This window comes from Typopeltis vanoorti, chromosome 6 (genome assembly GCF_054136105.1).
Source record: "Typopeltis vanoorti isolate ZY-2024b chromosome 6, IOZ_Tvanoo_1.0, whole genome shotgun sequence".
Classification (NCBI taxonomy): Eukaryota; Metazoa; Arthropoda; class Arachnida; order Uropygi; family Thelyphonidae; genus Typopeltis; species Typopeltis vanoorti.
In genome coordinates, this window is record NC_143554.1 from 61375594 (window position 1) to 61399918 (window position 24325).

At 35.1% G+C, this 24325-nt stretch overlaps 1 protein-coding gene across 1 annotated transcript in view; it reads right to left on the minus strand.

Annotated features, from left to right (window-relative positions):
* LOC150105490 (corepressor of RBPJ and splicing regulator-like) overlaps positions 1–24325 on the minus strand; it is a 146115-nt gene that overhangs the window by 106018 nt on the left and 15772 nt on the right. The window contains exon 2 of the mRNA XM_090393970.1: positions 15161–15255. Coding sequence (XP_090250096.1) covers positions 15161–15255 — 95 coding nt within the window. The remainder of the gene's footprint in view (positions 1–15160; positions 15256–24325) is intronic.

A 24325-nucleotide genomic window follows, 5' to 3' on the forward strand; every position in this document is an offset into this window, starting at 1 on the left:
TCCAGCCACAACAGCATGGTTTGATCCTGTGTAGCTAGAAAGGATGTGACCATTTTTGTTAGTAGATTTACTGTTCCAAGCAGGATGATTTGCATTGAGGTCTCCAGCAATGATGACCGTTCCTTTTACTCCAAGGATGGCATCCAGATCTGAGGTCAATAATGTCTTTAATGGAGGGTTGTATGCAGAAAAAATTTTAAGGTTTCCAATTGAGTTTGTGAGGACATTGACTCCTGTGATTTCGATGTTGGTGGTAGTAGAGTTGGTTATTGAATGATGATTGATATAGTTTTTGATAAGGGTGGCTGTACCTCCACCTCTATACCCAAGCCTGTCGTTTCTATAAATCTGATACCCTCTGATTTTCAGGGTGTCAGCAGGCCTCAGGTGAGTTTCATTAATTAGCAGTATATCTGGGTTGTATCTATTATTAAATTCCTGGATTTCTAACAGTTTATTTTTTATACCATTGGCCAACCGATAATCCTAAGAGAGTTTGGGGTAATTTTTTTTCTATGCATCAGAGAGTGCTGATAATATGGATTGGGTTTGCTGTAGGAATCTTTTTGTGACACTTAAGGATGGATTTGAGTTGCTGAAATCCTGCAGCATGTTTGCAAGAGAAGAGGTGATAACAGCTGATAGATTTGAGTGTGGATTATTCCGGTTCTGGGTTTGTACTATCTGTTTGGAGCGGGGCCACATCAGCATATGTTCTCTCGCTTGATGTTGAAGATTCGTTTTCTTAAGGGGCTCAGTTAATGATGGGCGAGCACCTGTTGTCGTGTTCTCACTCTTGGAGAACTGAGTAGCCTGAGCTTCAGAAACTCTCGCACTAGATGACGAGGTAGATTGATGATTTGGATCATTCCATCTGTTTTTGGGGTGATGTATACACCCTCTATAATTAGCAGGGTGAGGACCCCCCACAATTAGCGCACTTAGCCGGGTGGATTTTAGCTTGGCGCAGGTGTTTGTGGGGTGATTCTCACCACATTTTAGGCATCTGAACTGAGCTTTGCATAGCTTCTAGGCATGGCCAAATTTCTGGCATCGGTGGCACTGCCCAGAAGATGATTTCTTTCTCAATGGTTCTGGGGTGATTTTGAGTCCACAGATTGATTTTAAATTGTAGATGTCTTTGTAAATGTTATGAATTTCTACTAAAACTGAAGGCATAGGTGTCTTATTTGATCTAAACATTCTGATGACCTTTATGGGGGGTAGTTCCTGTAGGTTAAGGTCAGTAACTATTTCATCTATGTCAATATCCTCGGAGACTCCTCGTAGGACTACTTTCAGATTTTTTTTGGAGGCAAGTGAAAATGTGTGATATTGAGTTCCTCTTGTATCCAGTTCCTTTGTAAGATTTCTATAGTCAGCCACCGTGGTGGGCTGAATTCGTATTCCTTCGTCTGCATTTTTAGCAGATGTGTAACTTATTTGTAAATTAGCCATGATGGTTCTGAGTGTTGTCCATCTCTGCTTTTCCCTTAGGATAATCGGTGGCACCTTTTCATTGGGGGAAACAGAGGGATCTGAAATGGGAACATCCTCGTCCATACCAACAACATTTGTTGACTCAGCAGCGAGAATTTTTCTCTTTTTACGTGCGTGGATTTCTTCTTGATCAGAAGGATTAGAGATAGAGACAACTAGATTGAGTTTTTCCTCCATTTGAGGGGAGTCTTCATTTTCCTCAACGTCGACTTCAGGTGAAGAATACAAGTTTAAATAGCCGGGCCAATCCTGTTCAAACTTTTTGAGAAGTTTTTTAATAAAAGTGAATGCTAGCCTTTTATCGAGTGACTTGATAATGATGTCAGGGTCAATCATGCTAGTAGGCCATGTCAGCTTGAACTTCTTTTGGAGTTTATCAATAAGTACAAGAGCTGGCTCTTTATCGAGCAAATCAGTGAATACGTCTAGGTCAGGTACGCTCATATTGATTTAACTGCGTATGTGCATTAATAAAACATCCCGCAGGTCTAAAGACCTGCCAGCAGAAATTTTTGTAAAATATCCCGCAGCCGCAAAGGACTGCCAGCAATATCAAGCGTAGGCTAAAGAAAGCAATAGCAATTAAATTGCATCTAAACAAAGTCTTACCTTGATATTTCACTAAATGCCACGATCAATGGAAAATCAAAACAACGCAGTAAATATTTCCGAACAAGTGATCTTTTACCACTCAACTTACTCTAACAACTATCAAAATCACTGGTCATATAAATAAACATTTGGCAACCGCCATCACGCACCAGCGCCATCCTTAAAATGGCGAGTTCTAAACTACCAACCTCATCATGCTATGCACCAAAATTATATGTATATATATAAAATTTTGGTGCATATCACTTTTCCAGATAGTTACCTATGATGTCTGTGCATTTATCCCAAGATTTTGAAATTATGGCCAAAGCAACAAAATGTCAAAAAGTCCCACTATTAGATTTCCACTAGTGGAATAATGAGTTCGAATTCAGGAAGAAAGAAGAAAGTTATAGATAGCTAACCACGAACATAATAATTGTCTCTCTTTAAGCAACAGGAAACCATGAGCAACTAGAAACCACGTTTCTAGTATTTTTATTTTTTATTTTTTCACAAATGTTCCAGTAACCAATGCTTAATAAGCATAAGTCCACAATACAGTGCTGATAAACTTATTATTTGTAGAATTTTTGGCTAGGCTTCCTAGCCATTGTCAATAAAGGTGAAAAGAAAGAAACACAATAAGAATAACACTTAAATTGCTAGCATATGACAATATATGTAATCAACTGCAGAACGATAACTCCATCAACAACTATTAGAATTCAATGAAATATATTTAAATAATTACAATATTAAGAAACACAGGAATGATACTTAAGGAGTGTTACTTAGGATGATTTTTAAAACTTGGGAAAGTTTAAGGTGAACATTTTTGTTCAGGTTTGTACTGTGAATATGAACTTTATAACTTTCTTTATATAATTTTTAAAGAAGAAAACTTTTGTGTAAGACTTCAGCTAGCCATGCCTAGTGGATAAGGCATGGCTAGCTAAACCAGACTTATCAGACTCTTGAATAAAATATACTCTCGATATTCTTCTAGACGAATCTGAGAAGAACAACCTATCTGTATGTAAGAACAAAGGCTACATGAACAAGGGATCCTAACTTTAGAATAAGAGCGAGGAGAATGTCTTTCAGAGTGGCTAGATAGGAATTTAGAACTGGATGGAAAGAAATCTATAGCTCGATCTGGAGAAGTTTTGTAATTTTCTCTGAGCCCTTTAACTTATGGAATTGAAATTCAAGAAACTTCTTTATGAGGATTAGGATGAAGGCTATAATTATTATTTTATCAATTGTTTTTGTATTATCACAATTAGAGATGAAAGTAGTTCTGATAAGTGATAGTTCATTATTTAAAAGAAACTCAGTGGAATATAGCTTATGTACAGGTGAACTAAAATTTTAATTTCACTATATTTGACAGGGGTGATGATGAGAAACAGCATTGTTCAGATTCATCTAGAAGAACACCAAGAATATAATTAGAATGATAAATGTGGTTTAGTTAGCAATGCCTTAACCACTAGGCATGGAATTCATTAGAACAAAACTAAAATCCTACACAAAAATTGCTTTCTTCTTGAGAGATTATATAAAGAAGTTATGAAGTTCATATTCACAGCACAAACCTGGACAAAAACGATCACCTTAAACTTTCCGAACTGTAGGAAGTCATCCTAAGTAACACTCCTTATTCCTGTGTTTCTTAATATTGTAATTATTTAAATATATTTCATTGAATTCTAATAGTTGTTGATGGAGTTATCCTTCTGCAGTTGATTACATATACTGTTATACGCTAGCAATTCAAGTGTTGTTCTTATTGTGTATCTTTCTTTTCACCTGTATTGACAACGGCTAGAAAGCCTACCTGAAAATTCTACAAATAATATTTTTTCTAACCTAAGTGTGAGTTTATAATAATTTTATCATTATGTTGTCGATTTATGTTTCAATATTTAGATCTATTTAATACAGTAACTCATTATAGGGAACTTTAATGGTCACAGAAATGGTTGGGATTTTTCTGGGAGTCTGTTATAACAACATTTACTGTAGTGAGAGTTGACTGTATAAAGTTGAGGCTCTGCCATTGAACTTGATCAAAAGTACTTCAAGTTTCATCTAGGAAGTAAAGAACAATTTACAAATGCTTTTTTCATTATGTTTACTAGCCTCATTCAGAGCCTAGTGATTATTTTTTGGGGAGAGGGGAAGGGAGAGAAGGAGGATTGTGTGTGTGCACACTCATGCATGCACGCACGCACACACACAAAATCAAAATACATAATATACTACCTCATGGACTTAGTTGCTTTTGTCATAATTCTAAAACCAGTTCCTAAAATACCATTTATCATATTATTTATTTATTTATTATTATTTCTTTAATACTGATCCCATATACATGAGACGCAGAACCTATAGATATGGAAAGAAGAAATTTACTGCCATTTTTCTTGAAGAGTTGGAAGTAAGTTGTAGTTGGGAGAACAGTTTATAAGAAAGGCTGACCCAGAGGACAGAGATAAAGGAAATAAAAGATGAAGAGGAGAAGCAGATTCAGTGTGTTTTGGAGAGAAAAGGCAGCTGCTGCTAATGATTTAACAGGTCCAACAGAAAGTGCAGGATACCCATCGTAGTAGTTGCAGTGAGTCAGTAGGAGAGATCATTTCTAATCCAAATCACTCTCCTCTGGATAGCATCAAGAATTATACTTGACAACATATTCTTCTTTTAATCCTTAAGCATATGCAAACAAAGTTTGCACATGAAGTATCTTCAATAGTCTACTTGTATTGAGGCTGTTAAATTTACATCAACTATCTGAGTATCTTATAATGTAAAACATTATGGGAAGAGCCATTACTCAGACTAGTTTTGGCGTTTACTGAGGGCTTTGTGTGCTCATGTATGCGTGCATGCACACACACACACACACACACACACACACACACACACACACACACACACACACACACACACACACACACACACACACACAAAATCAAAATACATAATATACTACCTCATGGACTATATCAATGCGAGCCAAATCCAGGAAGATACCAAAGTTAAATTAATGCAGAAGTCATTTTAAGCAGGCTTTGTGTGCACCCCCCCCCAAACAAGCAAACAATATTCTAAGAATGGGAAGATTTGAGATTTGTACAGGGTTAGTAGTTGGATGGATGGAGAGTAGCATTCTGAGTACAAAAGAATACTTAGTTTTTAGGAGGCTGAGGAAGCTATTGATGTGATGTGTTTATGCAAGGAAAGGCTAGAGGTAACTGTCAAGTTTAAGGAATGAGATCTAATCCTGTCTAGCTATTTGTGTAGTAGTGAGGTTAAGGATAGTAAGATGAGATACGTTATGTGAGAAAAAAAGACAAGGCTGCATTTTGATAACGCTGAAGATGAAGAGAGGATGGTATGAAAAAGTGTTAAATTAAGGCAGTTGTTGCAGATGATCCTGAAGCTTGGAATGTCTGAGTACTGTATGTTGAATGAATATGACAAATAAAGTGTACTCACATCAGCAAATCTGTGAAAAGGCTTAGTGGTGACTGGAAATAGATGATTTATGTACAGGAGAAAGAGAGGTAACAAAGAACTCCGAGGTATTTCTACCCTGGTAAAGCAGCTCGAACAGTGGGAGCCATTCATCATTGCACACAATGAATGGGAAAGCTTGCTACCCAATTACAGAAGGTGTGACAAGTAGACAAAAAGGATGGCAATTTACTGAGCAGTGTTACACCTCACTCTCACTTATATTTTCTCTGATGTAACATTATATGTAAGACCTATTTCTGAATCACTATACACTCCTTGGGTACAAGAGAACTACCTCTGGGAGGGATAATTCCGATGTATCAAGGTCCTGAGTTCGACTCCTCAAGCAGTCCTAAGATATTTATTTTCTTCCACCCCTCTTGACTGCACCTCATAGGAATAATGAATAATGTAAATTGCATTAAGGAGGAGCGATCTCAGGAAAATTTACGTTTGTGATTCTAAGTTCGCAGACGTGACCGTGGTCTTACCCCCCTTACTTTCAGCTGAGGTTCTTTTCCCCCTTTTTTCTTTTATAAGCGGTGCATCAGATTCCAAAAACATAGACAACTCATTTAGGGTAAAGAAAAATGAATTAACGAACAATACATATATATATACAATGCATATAAATTAGCAATATCAAACTCTAACTAGGCATATTCATTCTTTACCAAACAAATTCAATGTCATTAGTTAATAACTCCTTACTACATAGCTAGACATCCAAGGTAATGTTCAGTTCTATACTGAATACTTACAGATTGTTTTGTGCTTCAACAATTATCAGTGGCCTTATCATTATCCAACAATTTCTTACTATGCAGCTAAACACACAAGGTAATGCTCAGCTCTGTACTGAATGTTAACAGACTATTTTACGCATTAACACTTATCAGCAATCTCATCACTATCAATATCAATGATAGACAAATTCTTGCTACTCAGCTAAACATACTAGATAATGCTCAGTTCAGTACTGAACATTAACAGACTATTTTACGCATTAACATTTATCAGCAATCTCATCACTATCAATATCAATGATTAAGAAATTCTTACTACACAGCCAAACATACGAGGTAATGCTCCATTCAGTATTTAACGTTAACTGACTATTTTACGCATTAACATTTTTGTCAGCAGCCTTATCATCACCAGTATTATCAATCAAGATCCTTATCTCTTAATCACTATAGTCCTATCTTAAGCTATCATTGAAATCGTTCTCCTTAACTTAGCCTCTTAACCACTGTTGATACATCCACAACTAGCAACAAGAAATGAAAATGTTCTACTTATGCATCTGCACTGTCGTGTTCCTGAGAAATGGCCTCATCGATGGGGTCCTCTTTTCCTTCCCTAGCAGAAAGTCATGTTGAGTGGCTCTCCTGGCAGTTGACCATCCTGTATTTCTGTACTACAGGCACATGGTTCCACCCTTTTATGGATGACTGGCTCGGCTGCAGGTCCACGGGACTTCAGATCTATCGACTCCGCTCATGCATCTTCCAACCAGCTCCGTAGCGGAGGTTCCGCCACTCTCCTTCGACCTACGACCTTGGGAGACTCCTCAAGACTCGATCCAGGAACAAGAGAGCGAGCAGGGTACTCCTGAGCCCTTTTATTTGCTTTCTCCTCATGAGAATTCCCGTACTCCACGGTATTCTTGTAACTTTCAAACCTTCGCACACGTGGTTCTAACGTCACAACAGTCATCCTCTCTTCTTACCCATCTCCTGCACCATCGGAATGCGATTGCAGGGGCGAAGCGTCTTTCTCATATTTCCGTTGCGGGACTTTGGGGTGACACTCCCTTTCGAATTCCACTGTAACAGTCCGCAAGTTTGACCTATCCCACCCAAGCAGGAGGGTGTGACTGAGTTGCCATATGCAACTCACTGTGAACAGAGATGATAGAAACCTGACCTTGATTGATACTGGTATATATGGACAGAGGCATTTCAACAGCAAACTTGATTGTAACAAAACACTATGTGAATCACATTATTTTTAGTCATTTACCAGTTATGGATAGCTTGCTGAGATCACAATGTATTGTGAGTTAAACAAATGTTTGATACATTCATTCAGTTACATATTAACAAAAATTAGCAAGAAACTGCACAATATGGAATCTTGGATGAATTTCCAAGGTTATATCAGAGTATACTCAAAGACAAACACACACATCTACTCTACTTCTCTAGATCTGCATTGTTAAATTATGAAAGATTGAAGTTTATATTTCTTTAATCAAATCACAATTTAACAGCAGCAAAGTGGGTCCACAAGCTGGTTGTTAGAATATGTGTAACAATGGTAATGCAATGAGACTTCCAAATGATCTCACTGTCACTTGCCCTAACCTATGTCCAAGTTTAGGTCAGATTGATGAGTGAACTGCAGTATTTTCATTATGTTTCAAAACTTCAAAAATTATTGTTTTATTATGTGGTATGAATAAATTTTACCTCTCAAAATTTAATTTTATGTTTTTTATGCTTGCATGAAAAACATACTAAGGATCTTTAACCACTTTTATTTATTTATTTGTTTATATTTTAAATTCAAGGTTGATTTGTATATCTGAGCATCAACAAATCCACAGGGTAAATTTTAGAATTAAAACAAATATCTAACTTTTTTTAGAAAGAGAACCAAAAATACTGGAATTTATCTAATTATAAGTGTGCAAAATCCTGATTATAGATTTATTTATTTTTAAAATATGTCTCATACAAAACCTCATTATGCGCTAGCACCTTATTGTGGTGAGGAAGTGTGCATGTCCCACTGAAACAGAGAGCTGTAGTGGCAGGAGCTTAAGCTCCTGGTAGGGCCATTGCAGACCAATAAAGCCCCCCCCCCCAACACAAAGCTAAGAAACCATTTCTCTCATAATGGCTTGAGCAATGCCTGGGATAACAAGGGTCACATAATTGGCTTAGCTATGGAGAGGACCAGTCATGAAAAATGTACTACAGTCTCCAAATCCAATGCACATAGAGAGAAAACAATTACCTAAAACTGCCAAGATAAAATCTGCAAAAAATATCTGTGTCTACCCTTAAGGAGAGAAAATTCATAACAGATGCCTATAAAACTGGAATATCACTGGACGCAGTGAAATTAATCCTAAGGGATTCCAGAAATAAAGAGAAACTTGGAGAGTGGAAACTTGTTCATACTAGAGAAACTAAGGGTCAGTATGGAGTGGAATTCTTGATCAAACAGAAACAAACCTAACTTTTATTCTGAATGCATAGCCTCTTTGAAAATTAAAACATCCAACAGGCATCGATCAGAATAATAATGCTTTGGATCTTGAAATGTTAGAAAAGTTAGTTCAATTTGAAATAAATAAATCCTTGACAGGAACAAATTCCTTGTCCAATAAAAAGAGGAAAATCTAAAAGATTTCCTCTTTTTATTCTGATTTTCCCTAGAAAACTGTTTGACTATTTGAAGAAGTTCAAAGCTTCAGGGTTATTTGGACCCTATGGATATGAGGGGCTCCAAATAACTCAGCTGAAACAGACTGCATACTAGTTCAAAATGCAAAATGAGATAAGTTTAACTTTAATCCAGATCACAAATTAATTAGATACACCATTCAAACCTTCATTAATAAAGATATAAATGGTTCAGAAAAAAAATGATCCAAAAATAATTTGAAATAATATTAATGCATGCAAAACTAATCTCAACAAGGAGCTATATAATACATCTGAGGAAAATAGACACTTGCCTACTCTGTAACCAAATGGAAATGGTAATTAAAGTTTAAAGTAAACCAATTATTAACAAATACTCAAGGAAAAAATACAAGGGGTCCCAACAAAAAACAATAAAAAACTATTAAGAAAAATAGTTACTGTTTAAGAATTATTATGCATGACTTGCCAAAAAAAATAAAAAAATCAAATATGTCTCAACTCATAAAAAAAGAGACATCACAAAGCATGTGTGGAATGCTAATAATGCTTTAATAAGGGATGCCTTGGAAATAATACTAGCTTAAAAATAGTAAAATAGGGAATATCTACTGGCAAGAGATGGATCAACCAACTAAAAAATGAAAATCCATAAACAGAGAAGAAATCTTAAAAAGAGCAAATAATTTCCAGAATAAATCATATTCTAACTCCAGCTAATGCCTTTGTGCCATCACAGGCCTGATGCTGTATAATAGACATATTCCTAAAATCAACAACAGAGAAACTGAGAATGCTATAAACAAGATGAAAAATGGAAAATCTAATGGTGGAGATGAGATTGATATCTAACTGTTAAAATTTGGACTATATAAATTGTTACTAATCCTGATTAAAAAAAAAAGATGAAATGTTTACAATGTGTAAGTTTTATAATTTATAATATTTTGATGCAAGCATACCATTAAACCAAGTGGTCTTTCTGAAATACTTAATATTATACTTACATAAAACGGTAATCAATAATCTGCAGACAACACTAAATATGCAAGTTATTAGCAATCTCACCCTGCTAACAGTACTATACTATAAATACTCCAAAAATGTGTGTTGGAGAAACTGTGTCGATGCAAAAGATGAATGCATCACCTTCTATAATATTTATTCTGTTTAATATTGACTGACTTTATTACAAAATGGTTGAGGTATGATATGCCAAATTAATATGGCATTATTTGCTGTTTGTGTGCACATTTGATATATCTTTACAGATGCAGCAAACTGTTTTGACACTGACTGTTAAGTAAATTTACAAGATTTCACTTCAGATTGGCACAACGACTTTTAAACTCAATTATTTTTAAATGAAAAATGCATGCTAAATAAGGAAATACTGCACAGTCCCATGGAAGTTATAATCCACAAAATGACAATCTTTTCTCAAAATATAAAACTTCTCAAGACTAATATATATATATATATATATATATATATATATATATATATATATATATATATATGTATGTATGTATATAAATTTAATAAAACTAAAAATACATGGTAAATAAATTGCTAACTATAAAATTATTTGGATACAAAGTCCTCTTAACTGAAACTGTACTTTTGTAATCTCTTATCTTTAGAGAATAAAGCATCATTTTCTCGCTGACTCATTCTATTATTAGTTTTACATGTATTTAATTAGTCTACCAGACTGAACATTTTGATTTTTGCAACCAATTTCCACAAAAACAATAAATCTTCATTAGTCAGTTCTATATTAGGCCTTTTCTCAAAATATAAAACTTCTCATTAACTTTCATGGGACTGTGCAGTATTTCCTTATTTAGCATTCATTTTCCATTTGTCCTCACTGTTTCACTGAGTAGAAATCTTGTTTTATCGCAGACAAAGTAATTATAAAAGGCACAAATTCTTCACCAGAGAAAAACAATTTCTTTTGCTAAACAAAATGTATCAAAGCAAAGCTCTTCATTTAAGCCACTTTACAGTTTCAAATTTTTCTAATCCCATCACTTGTTTTCTAAGAAAATAACAAACTTTCCATTTAGCATTTCTTTGAACACTGAAATAGAAAGTCTATTGAATATCTGCTTTTTATTATTATTTACTTGTTGAGTATCAATTTTTCAGTCAAAGTTTTAAAACTTCCCAAAACAAAATTCTCTGGTTTGCATTCTCAACCTTTCATTCTCTCTTTTCTTGTTTCTCTTCATTACCCCGGTACTGAAGAGAATTTTTTTTTTTTTTATTAATATTATTTCAAGCACATGGCAAGGGATAATTGTGGTTACAAAATTGAAATCAATAAGAATTCTAACAAATAATAGCAATCGTAAAAAGATTCATAATTGTATATTATGATTTATTTTTTCAGTGTGTAATAGAGAACTACTAATCCATTTCAGACAAGTAGCTAGAATCAACGATAATCAATCCTCTAACACAAGGCCAATTGTAAATCAGATATGAACAGCTATAGACCAATCAAATTTATCTACAATAATTAAAAGTTATTCAGAGTTATTCAAAACAGAATCTGAGGCAAACTGTAAGTAAACAGGCCATATGAGCAAGCAGGATTTAGGAAAAACTTTTATACAACAGCTCACTTACATATATCAACAATCTCCTGATATCTACCCTAAGGGCCACTATGACAGCACTCTATGATTAACTTTACATTATTATTAATCTCCTATGAACAATTTTCCTTCAAATTAACCTATTACTTGCCATCACTCAAATACTATATATCTTCTAAGACACTTCAGACTGATTCAAACCACCTAGATCTTGGTCTTCTTCTGGGTCTCTTTCCTGCTATCAAACACCTTTAGCTAACCCTTCCTCTAACGTTCTGTTTAAGTGGACATACTACCTTAGGTTAGCTCCGCTCACACATTTTTAAATGCTAACAATGTCAAGTTCCTTTCCATTATCATCATATTAAATACATTCTGCCACTGATGCTATCTGTTCACTTTGATCTTTTTCAGAACTCTCATATCTGTGGTGTCTGTTCTTTGATCAAGGGCTTTATTTCTAACCCAACTTTCAGATCCACAATTTACAACACTGTCTTGATACTGCTAGTTTGGTGTTTTGGCTAGTTTCTCTCTTACGCCATAATAAATTTATTTAACTAGCTCCCACTCCCCATTATACCAAATTTGCTTATTCTGTTATCTATTTCCAAATTTAATTTGTCATCTTCACTAAATCCTGTGCTTAAATAGTTTACTTGTTCTATAGGTTCACCAATTGAAAATGCAGCTGAAGTTTTCTATGCTCTCACATATTTTCATACTTTTGGTCATTTTTACTGCTGATTATTTTCATGCCAAATTTGTTACAGCTGTTATGCAATTTAGTCAGAGAATTCTGGAAACTTGCAATGAATGTGTTTAAGAGTACATCATCTGCATACTGCGAAGAGCTAAGCTTGATATCTCTGACCCTAATATCAAGTTTAATGCTACTTTCTTTCACAATGTGATCCATATAGTTGATAAATAAGAGTAGAGATAATGTGAATCCTTGTCTTACAGCTGATTTTACATGAAATCACTTTACTGTATTTTCTTCAATTCTAACTGCTGACCTACAACTTAAATATAGACTATGCTCTGTATAATAAACTATTTGCCTTATATATTTGTAATGCTTTGAAAAGATGTTCTCTGGGCACTTTGTTGCATACCTTTTCAAGATTGACAAAGCTAAAGTACAGATTCATGTCATATTCCCATGATTTCTCAACTATTTGTCATAAGGGATCTTAACGACCACTATTTGGCCTGAGCCCAGCTTGTTTCATTCCATTATCTTCCAAAATTTTTCTCAGCCTCTTAAAAAGAGGCTGAGAAAAATTTTAAGTATGCTTGTATAAATCTTACCTGAAACACTTCATAGCAAAATTCCTCTGTAATTCTCACATTCAGCTTTATTCCCTTTTTTACAGATGGAAACTGAGAGCTCTACTCCAATTCTGATCAGATCCTCTGAATTATGCAATATATAATCATTGCAAAACTTTTATACCTTAATATTTGGGCATTTCTGGTTGAATATCATCTACTCCCACTACCTTTCACGTTTGATGGATTTTTCTAATTTTACCGATATGTACTCCTGCTGGCATTCCTCTTCCAAAATTTTCTACTGCTGTTCTGTCACAGATTGCTTTGTTTAATGGTCTTTCAAAGTAATTACTCCAAACATCTAGGATATCCCTATCTTCAGTTGTCATATCACCTTTATCATCTTTGATTCCTTTTACAGTAGTCTTACCCCCCATTTCTAAGATTTTTCAGTTGCCTCCAGAACATTTTGCTGCCTTTCTAATATTATTTTCTATATTCTTACTCAGAATTATTTTATTCACATGTTTCCCATAAGAATTATTTTCTCATGCAAAACAAATTGTTATTATCTAAAAAGGTGTGGTGCAGGTTATGTGATTCAATGGTAAGAGCATTATCTTTAGAACAGATGGCTCTGTTAGCATTTTTTAAAATACTATACTGTTGTGCTGGATGATGATGAGATTGTGCAAATATCTTCTAGAATGTGTAGGTTTTCCATAATCCCCCCCCCCCAAATACTAAATGCCTCCCTGAAATACACTTCATCACCTAATACATGAGACCATGTATTAAGTGATGAACTATGTTAAGGTTACAACATAGTTCATAGTATGTTAAGGTTACAACAAAACTGTAACCTTAACATACATTTAGAGCATGTCAGAAAAGATATCCAGAGCACTCAATATCAGCTCCTCACCACATTTACACCATTCATGAATGCATGAATTGAAGTGCATAAATGATTATATTGCATAATTCAGAGGATCTGGTCAGAATTGGAGTAGAGCTCTCAGTTCCCCATCTGTAAAAAAGGGAACAAAGCTGAATGTGAGAATTACAGAGGAATTTTGCTATTAAGTGTTTCAGGTAAGATTTATACAAGCATATTTAAAAAGAGGCTGAGAAAAAGTTTGGAAGATAATGGAATGAAACAAGCTGGGTTCAGGCCAAATAGAGGTTGTTAAGATCCCTTATGACAAATAGTTGAGAAATCATGGGAATACGACACGAATCTGTACTTTAGTTTTGTTGATCTGGAAAAGGCCTGGGACTTGTGGCCTAGCTTATTATGGACAGTGAGGAAGAACTGATGACATCCATCTTAGAGAACATAAAAAATAAATTCAGCACAACTGTTATGGCAAGTCAGGACTAGCAGACCATACCCCCTTCACAAAGGATCAAATGAAAAAATACAAAAGTGCTACACAGAAATCATTATAAACTAGAGAGACTGTTTTTGAAATCGGCAACAGCTTTAAAACATTCTCCAAACCTCAACAAGTATGGCTGAGAAATGGTTATTTTAAGATCAAATTAAGACGTGTTAACTTTCTTTTTATTTAGTAATATATGGCACCAATTAGGACTTTAGTTCCTCGTGTTGTCCATTAAAATTTTTAAACTGGTTCCACTATTAAATAATTGTTTTTAATAGCAGAATCAGCTTACAATTTTTAATGGATAATAGGGAACTAAAGTTCCCTGCATTGTTGCTGTTTGCATATTGTAACAAAACTATTTTGTACTCTGCAAAATATCAGCAAATAAGTCAAAGCATAGGAGGTTAAAAATTCAGACATTATGTAAGTCACAAAATTTAATGTTATTATTCAAAGAGCTAAACAATTAAAGTGGAAGTGAGCTGGCCATGTAGTAAGGATGAAAGATGACAGACAGCTTTTATTACAGTTTTAATTCTCTGAGAGAGAGAGAGAGATGAGATCATGAACAGCAGGAAAGAACTAGATGATGGCTATTAGAGGGAAGATTGAATAAATTTAGGAGATGAGTGAGCTCAGCAATGGGATTTTACAGGCTTATATCTCATCATCATGTATGAAAGATAGCAGAAGCCTTTAATACATTAATATATGAATGCAGGATTATTTTAAAAATATAAACACTGGAGGTAAAGAGGTAAAGAACTAAAGGAAGGAACACATCCACTGAGTGGAATGGAAATACATGGAATAATATTCAAACACTTACTTGTTATTGTAAAGGTCCTGTTCCTTTTCATACTGTAATCTTAAATCATCTTGCTTTTTCTTTTCATTTTCGGATCGCTGTTCTGCCATCCATGCCTAACCAAATCAAGTTGCACATTAAAAGAAAATTTAGACTGAATATGCATTAATTAGAAAGGATATATTAAACTTGTTATTCATTATAAAGGATTGGCAAAGTTGACAATGATTCTCAAGAGAAAATATATTATGTATAATGAAATATGTGAGGTAACATTCAATGTAAGTAAACACAAAAATCACAGTTAGGCTTTAATAAATTAAGATTAATTACAAATGATTTTTTTTTATGTCTCAAACATTTTCAATGTAAAGGAGGACAGAAATTTTAATGCAGCAGATTATAAAAACTTGTTGGAAAATGAAGCCTCTTTAACATGCAGTCAAGTATATTACTGGAGTGGTATGATAAACTTGTGTTGTCTAAGATGGACCTCCATGGAGAAAGAAGGCACATAATCAGAGGCCTATCTTGGGCAACACAGGTCTATCATACCACTCCTTGAACTCATTCAAAATTTGTAACCTCTTAGTAACCTATTCAGGCAATGTATTCCACTCCAACCCCCTCCATGCAAAAAAGCTACTCCTCATCCTCTTGCTCACCACTTTCATTCAAAGCTCTCAGGATGAACCCCTTGTCCTCACTCCTCCTATTCTAAACCAAACCCTGCAGCCCACATGCCTTCAATATATCTTCAGAGCTAACATTTTACATTCGTGATATAATTTTTATCCTTCTGTACCCTCTCCATGGTTAATTTATCCCAGTGACCAAATCTGAGCATAATGTGTGATCAGGGCTTTATACAATGGAATTGCCACTCTTTACTATTTCTGCTAGGTAGTGTCCTTCACAGTATTACAGCAATACTCTGGAGCCACAATTTTTGCAACATGTCTCCTAAACTTCAAGTTCCCATCAATCATCACCCCAAGGTCACTTGCCTTCTCCCCTTCCTCTAACACAGTTCCTCCAACAGAGTATGTAGCCTCCCACCAATGGATCCCAAACTTCAAAACCTTACATTTAGTTGCATTAAACTGTTACCCTCATTCATATACCCGTCTGTTCAGCTTATTCAAATCCTCCTGAAGGGTTACCACACTAGTTCCATGCAATAGTGATATCTTCCATTCTTCCATTCATGGAACTTCCCCAAGTTCATTTCTAAGATTATTATAAATTATAATTACTATAATTCTACAAATTCGACAAAAACATTTTCTTCCTGATACTTTTGCACGTCTTTCATCCCCCCCCCCCCCCCAGTAAAGACTACATGGTCACTCTCTCTCTCCAACGGAGGACAGAGATGTCGTTTCAGTTACAATCAGATATTCTGATGCTGGGATCAAAATCTAAAACTTTTGAGCCTCATCTTTCTTCCTTGGGCCTTATGTAGTACATATGGCCCAAGGTATTTGCCCATCAAGAATTCCATTCCTTACTATTACATGTAGTTTTCTCTTTCCAATTTCTACTGCTGTAGTTAAAATCTCCCAGAATGATCATGTTTTGCACTTACCAAACTCGACTGCCTAAACATTTCCTGCTCTTCACTGTCTGTGTTCCTAGCCTACAGCAACATCCCATTAAATATTCTGCTCACACCACATGCTTTCAAAACTATTAGTGCCATTTCCCTCCAAATCCTCTGCTGTGAGAAGACACAACATAACCAATATTTCACTGCTCATTTGCCCTTCACATCCTGTCAAAATATGTTATACTTTTTTACTTCTATTCTTTCTATCAATATATCATCTTCCATCAACTATGTTCCAAAGATCTCAATAATCTTTGGGACTGAGGCTATCAATTCATCTTCTTTATTCCCACTACTGGAATTTGCATAAAGAAACATCAACTCACTGTCAGTATTTCTATACCTATTATTATTCCCTGCAGACTCCATTTGACCCAGTATTACACCACGTTCTCCGATCTCTACAGTAACTATTCCCACAAGAGGCCATTCCTGCTTCCATCCACCCAGACAATGCTAGTTTCACTGCACTAATACTCTTACTTGCTCTGAGAACAACTTCTCTCCAGATGCTTACATCTTTCCTCATTCAAATGCCTCATTCACTCCCCTCTCTCACATAGAACTCCCTTCTATCCTCAAATGCACTCCAAGCATCCACATAATCCAAACCTCTCTTTCGACACATTCTGGCTATCATGCCATTCATTATCGACACCTCTCCTTAGCTTTGTATTATCATATCTGGGTAACTTGTTTACTATCTTCCCTCTCATTCTACTGCCATAGAACCTCAAGCATAAGCCTCATCTCTTGCTACCTGATTCACACTATCTCTCAGGTCATTTGTACCCATCATCACAATCATCTCATCCACACTTTGAACTTACTTAATTGTCCACTATCATTCCTCCAGCATTTTATTTTGCAGTCTATGAATCACTCAATCAGTAAGCATCACACCTCTCACTGCACCATTAATTTCTTTCTTACTCTCTCTCTCTCTCTCCTCTGATGCTTGCTCTTTGTACACACTGACACCTGCCTTTTTTGTCATTTCTCCATCCCCTAGTTCTTGCACTATCTTATTATTATTATTATTATTAAACAAGACCTCATGGAGTCAAAGACTCATCTAGGAGGTCCTTTTATCTCACACACATCTCATCATACTGGGTCTTAAACACATTCAAACTCCTTGCAGACACCACACTCTCAGGCAAGGCATTCCAATCATTCACAACTCTGCACGAAAAAAACCTGCCTCTCACTCCCCTACTCACACCCTCTTTGTACAGTTTCCAGGGATGACCTCTGGTTCTCCCCTGATCTCCCACTATTCTCTGTAGAACTTCTCCACCATTGATCCTATAACAACCCCTTACCAACTTGTAGGTCTCTATCATATCTCCCCTCTTCCTTCTCTCCACTAGACTCTGCAAATTACATCTTTTCAATCTTTCCTCATACTCGACATTCCAGAGGTCAGAAACTACCTTAGTCAGTCGCCTTTGGACCCTTTCCAACATCTCTTCATCCTTCTGAAAACCAGGTGACCAAATCTGGGCACAATAGTCCATGTGTGGCCTAATCAAAGCCTTATACAATAGAACAAGAATCTCCCTACTTCTACACGTCAGTGTCCTCCTCATCATTCCTAGAAGTCTTTGTGTTGTCTTCACAATTTTGGCGATGTGTCCCCTAGATTTTAGATCCTTATCCACTATCACTCCCAGATCTCTTATTTCCTCTACTTCCAACAATATATTCTCACCAAGCATAAATTCTGCATTCTCTTTCATTCTCTCTCCTCCTAGTTCTCATCTTCTTTCTCCTATCATTCCCACAACTCTCTCTATTTCACACTCCTACTTTTGTTTTAAAATCAGTTAGCTATCAGTCTCTTCTTTCATGCTTCTAAACTCATTTTTCACGTGCTCTACTTTTCTCAGTACCTCTCTCTCTCTCCAAGCAACTTGAACTTGCTCAACATTCACCAATCATTACCATCCTCTAAATCTACTATATTTCCTGATGCAATATCCATTTCCACATGATGCTCATCTTCTTCACCCTCAATTACATGACTTGTCTCTCTCTGCCAGCATTCACTCATTTCTGACCCAATGCTACTGCAGTCATTTAAATCAATACTGATATCTATGTCGCCAAGTTCTTCCCATTTCTTAAATTATATGCAGGCACACCCACTCCCCAGTCCCTGATATGCCACATTTCTGTCAGGATGCAAACATGCCATGCCACAATATCTTGTAGTATATGGTGTAAAATGTAGTGCTTGAATAGTGGCAGGTAGGGCAATAACACATCAGCAAAGACTTACAGCAGCTACTGCCATTATTGAATCACAGTAGAAAGAACACTGACAGGATATACAAAAAAAAAAAAACTTTAAACAATAAAAATCTCAAATCAAACACTATCTGCAATCAACTATGATCTAACTAGACAAAACTCCTTGTAAATTAAAACAAATACTCTAATAATTTACATCAAAATTTATCTTTTTTTCTCTGCCATCACATTAAGCACTTCCAACATACTAGATTTAAAACTATAACAATATTGAGAACTTGAAATATCTGATAGTTACAAGTTGCAATTTCCCAAATTTTGGAAAATGGTTAAACCATAATTGCAATTGAGATTATGACAATGTAATGAGATCCCCATTACATTGCATTGCCATATTAAACTTTCTCTGAAAAAATGTTCATATTCATAAATGCTTCTGTACAATGAATTCTGTGCTAGTATCGGTCTCATGTTTGGCCCACCCAAATCAACCTGAATATAATAGCAATAGTTCAGAAACAGAAACACTAGACATGGTGTAACAGCAGGTAGCAGGAGATGGAAAAGGCAATAATTTTATGAATTTGGGTGTCTTTCAATAGATTTGAAAGTCACAATAAGCTGAAATTTTTTGAGAATTGTAGTAGCATGGACAAAAGTGGATTTCACACAGGAGACTAAAATGTTTACAAATTTCATCTTGATTTGGAGGATATAGAGAATAAATAGCTGATAATTTGAGTTATTTATAAATTATATCTTTTGAGATGGGCAGTATGCTTGATAGTTTCTTCTAAAGAGCAAATTCTGTTGGGTCTCGACACGAGAAATTTAATTATTCCATATTTCTGGGATTGATGAGCAGATGAATGATGATATATCATCCAGTGACGAATACTTTACAGCAGACAGAAAGGAAGAGAGAGAGAGAGAGAGGGCTATCCTTTTTATGTTTGAGACAAATATCTAGAAAGCTTGTTGTGATTCTTTTCCACAGTAATTTTTATTCTAGAGTGTAGACCAGGCATGGGCAACCTTTCCTAGTTCGGGGGCCAAATTATCATTCTGTCTCTGAGTCAAGGGCCGGACCAAATTATTAAATAAAATAAATTAATATTAAATGAATTAAAACAAGTTGCTACTTCATATTTCATTTATTTATAATATAATGCTCTACATAAATTTTATAATATAATGAACGACATAACAATTGAATGTGAAGATTGGCCTTGTACTTCAACTACGAGAGACTATCGATATTGACGTTAATATTACTTAAGGATAATCGCATAGAATTTTCGAGGTTTTCGTCCGTTATTCTTGTCCAAATTTTTGATTTATTGTATTTCATCCTCAGAAAAAACTATTCACACATATGTGCTGCCGAAAAGATAAATGATTTTTCTTGAAAAGGCACGTAAATTTGTATATTTTTTTTCCACCAAATAAAATTTATAAAAATCCGTCAAAGCAATGTTGTTAAATTGTGATTTTAGTACTAAATCTGCCTGAAGCTCAATAAGTTCCATCTGTAAGTTTTCTGGCACATTATTTTACATCAGCATCCATCAGACGAGCAAATATAGCGAATGTGGAGTCTCTGTTTTTAAAGTCAGCAAACCTTGTATCAAATTGCTCTATTAGTGCCTTCAGTTCATCTCCATAACGATTATAAGGGATATTTTTATGAGTTGCTAGAGTAGGAAAATAACAATTTTTAGCTCTTATCTGACTTTCCAACAATCTTAGTTTATTACAAAAAGATTTGACATGTCCATGCAGTTCATGAACCAATTGTCCTTGTTTTTGCAATTTAAGATTCAGTTCGTTTAGGTATTCGGAGACATCTACAAGGAATGCTAAATCACACACCCACCAACTCATCATCTTTTACTTGGTTAATTGTGTTTCCTTTTACGTCCATTAAATCTGCAATGTCTTGTCTCAGATCATAAAATTGTTTTAACATTTTACCTTTACTCAACCACCTCACTTCACAATAATAAGACACATCTTCATAATCCTATATTATATTTATTTATAATATAATGCTTTGGTATAAAGCTCTACATAAATTTAATAATATAATGAACGACATAACAATTTAATGTGAAGATTGGCCTTGTACTTCAACTATGAGACTATCAATATTGACGTTAACATTACTTAAGGATAATCACATAGAATTTTTGAGGTTTATGTTGCCATTATTCTTGTCCGAATTTTTGATTTATTGCATTTTATCCTCGGAAAAAACTGTTCACACATATGTGCTGCCGAAAAGGCACATAAATTTGTATATTTTTCTTCCACCAAATAAAATTTATAAAAATCCGTCAAAGCAATGTTGTTAAATTGTGAAAATAGGTCTAAAATAGGTCTGCCAAATACTCCTTAAATTGGCATGATTAAGAGCACATGACTTAATAAAGGTAATACTGGCTACTACAACTTCCATAACATTTGTGAATTTAATCGATTTTGCACACAGATTTTGTTGGTGGATAATGCAGTGAAAATTTGTTAAATTTCCCGGATGGATCTGTAGTTCTATTGCTCTTTCATGAACTATTCCAATAAATCCCTTCTGTGCACCAACCATTACAGGGGCTCCATCAGTGCATATACCAGATAGTGAACTCCATTTAAGGCCAAATCTCTCAAAGACTGTGTTGACTGTTTCAAATATATCTTCACCAGTAGTTGTTCCTTTTAACGGCCGAAGCACCAATAATTCTTCTGTGATGTTGAAATCCGCATCAACTCCTCGAATAAATATTGCTAGTCGTGCTGTATCGGAGACATCGGTGCTGTCATCCAAAGCAATTGAAAGTGTTTCCAATCTAGCAATCTTCTCTTTCAAACTTTTTTTGATATCATCAGCCATAATTTCTATCCATCGGACAACAGTACGTCTCGACAAACGAATATTCTCGAAGTCTTTTTTCTTTTCAGGACATATTATACTTGCAACATCCAGCAGACATTCTTTGATAAATTCTCCTTCATCAAATGACTTAGAATGCTTAGCGATTTTTTGCTTACCACAAAGCTGGCTTTGACAATGTTGTGGTGCTGTGTTCTTTGCTTGTTGAACATTTGCTGCTGGGTATCTAAGTTCTTCTTCAGCTTCTGTATTTCATCTTTTCGTAGTTGTCCATCAATTTTTGGGTGATCCACATGTCTCAAAGTAAAGTGTCTCTTCAAGTTGTATTCTTTGTTGACTGATATGGATTCGTTGCACAGCAAACATACAGGCAAACCTTAATTCAGAATAAAATAATAATCCTCTGTCCGGTTGTCTTGAAATTGATGATTCTCTGCATCTACTTTTCTTTTTTTTTTTTTTTGCAATAACCCCTGACATTGACTCAGGCACTGAAAACATAACATCAATGCAGGCACTGAACAAAGCGCAACACCAACGCAAGTACCAAACTGACACGTTCACACACGTCGCTAGTCAAAGTGAGAAAGAGACCTTGGTGGGAGAAAACATAGTGTGTTGTTTTGCGCAAGTCATATGACATCAGCTTAATGCGAGTTAGTAGAACATGCCATGTTTTCTCTTACCATGAATCAGACAAACTTCGCTGAAATAGATTAGGGCCGGATCAAAAGAAGTAGAGGGCCGGATCCAGCCCGCGGGTTGCCCATATGTGGTGTAGACAGTTTATTTTTTTTTTTTGCACAAAGGACTGCATGTATCTAAATGGTAAAAATATCAACATAACAGTATCAGAGATAATTTTGAATTTATGATTAAGAATTTTTCTTCCAATTTATTTGAGTAAAAATGTGCTTAGATTACAGATACAGTGGAACGCATGGCAGCTCCTTCTATATGTTTAAAGTGTGTTTTCCAGGTAAAATATCCAGTTTATAATAAACATTTTATTTATTATAATATAATAAATAAAAAATATCAGAAGTTTCATATCTTTCATTTTAGAGAGAAATCCTGCAGATGATAGATGAGCCCAAATGATCTGTGAAAGAAAGTAAGTTGGACAAAAATTTGGATATTCTGTAGATACTAGATATTGCCAATGGAATGGGCTATTGGTCATAAAGGACAGTTTGTTTCATATAATTTTGGCAGATCATAAATTCCAAGCAGTTAAACAAGACAAGGTTTGAGGTTTTTGGTTGCGTGAAGAATAAAGTGATATTATTTAAAAGTTTGTTGAATTTATTCAGCTGACCTTTTTATGGAGTTTCTGCTGACTGCATAAGTACTGCTATCACACAGAAGTAAATTAATTTCTTCAATAAGTTTTAAAGTCCAGAACTTTAGTAATGCTGCCTTTATCAGCTGTAGTACTTATTATTTTTTAATAGAATGCAGAGCTTTCAATTCTGATACAGGAATATTTAATTCAGAGTTTTTGAGCCTCAGATAACTTTAGCAACTTCAAAGTGCAATATATTAGCTTCATCGTTAGACAGATGTGATACATTTACATAGAAGAGAAAAATCTAGATGTGGAAAAATATTTTTGAAACATGCAAATTTATGACTTCTAGATAAAGCATTTCTTAATTGTGTGTGTGTGAGAGAGAGAGACTATCATACACCAAAGATTGAAACCTATAGTCCATTAGTACCACAGGAGGGCTAGGGATGTTTTTCCATTAATATTTTATTTTTATTTATTTTTTTGCATAATCCAGGAACCCTGCTCTAGAGACCTAACATGGAACTTTGTTCAAGCCACTTCAGACTTCCAAGATTGATGACTCATTTATAATTTGGCAGTTAAGTTTTGTCTATCAGTTTTTTTCAAATATGCAATTTAGAGTAACAGTTTTTTCCCCCCCCCCCCAAAGGGGGAAATTCCCTCTCTCTCTCTCTTTCTTTTTATTAAGTGATCGAGAGCAAAAGAGAATGACTTGCACTGAGATAAATATTGTGCACAGTCCTAGCGATTTTGTAATTTCTTCAATCCCATCAAAAGCCATAATCAATTTAGCGTTTTGCAAATTTTTTTTTAAAAGGAGATTCTTGAATGTAGCTAAGCTATTTTGTTGCAAGCACAAAAACTTTAATATCTGTTGATACTCTTGGCTATTCAATCCTCATGAAGGACTGTCATATAATCCTATGGTATAATTGGGTCCTGTAGGATCCTGTAATCTGTGTTACTTTTTAAATTTCATTATTAAGATATCTGTTTGTAGTTGAGAATCAGTTATGCTTTCATAAACTGTGAAAGCATAACTGATTTTTAATGGAGTATGGATGGTAGGAGTTAAAGTGCAAATAGTTCCCCGATATGTGTAGGTTTGCAAAATATTTTTGTAGCTATATGGGGTGCATT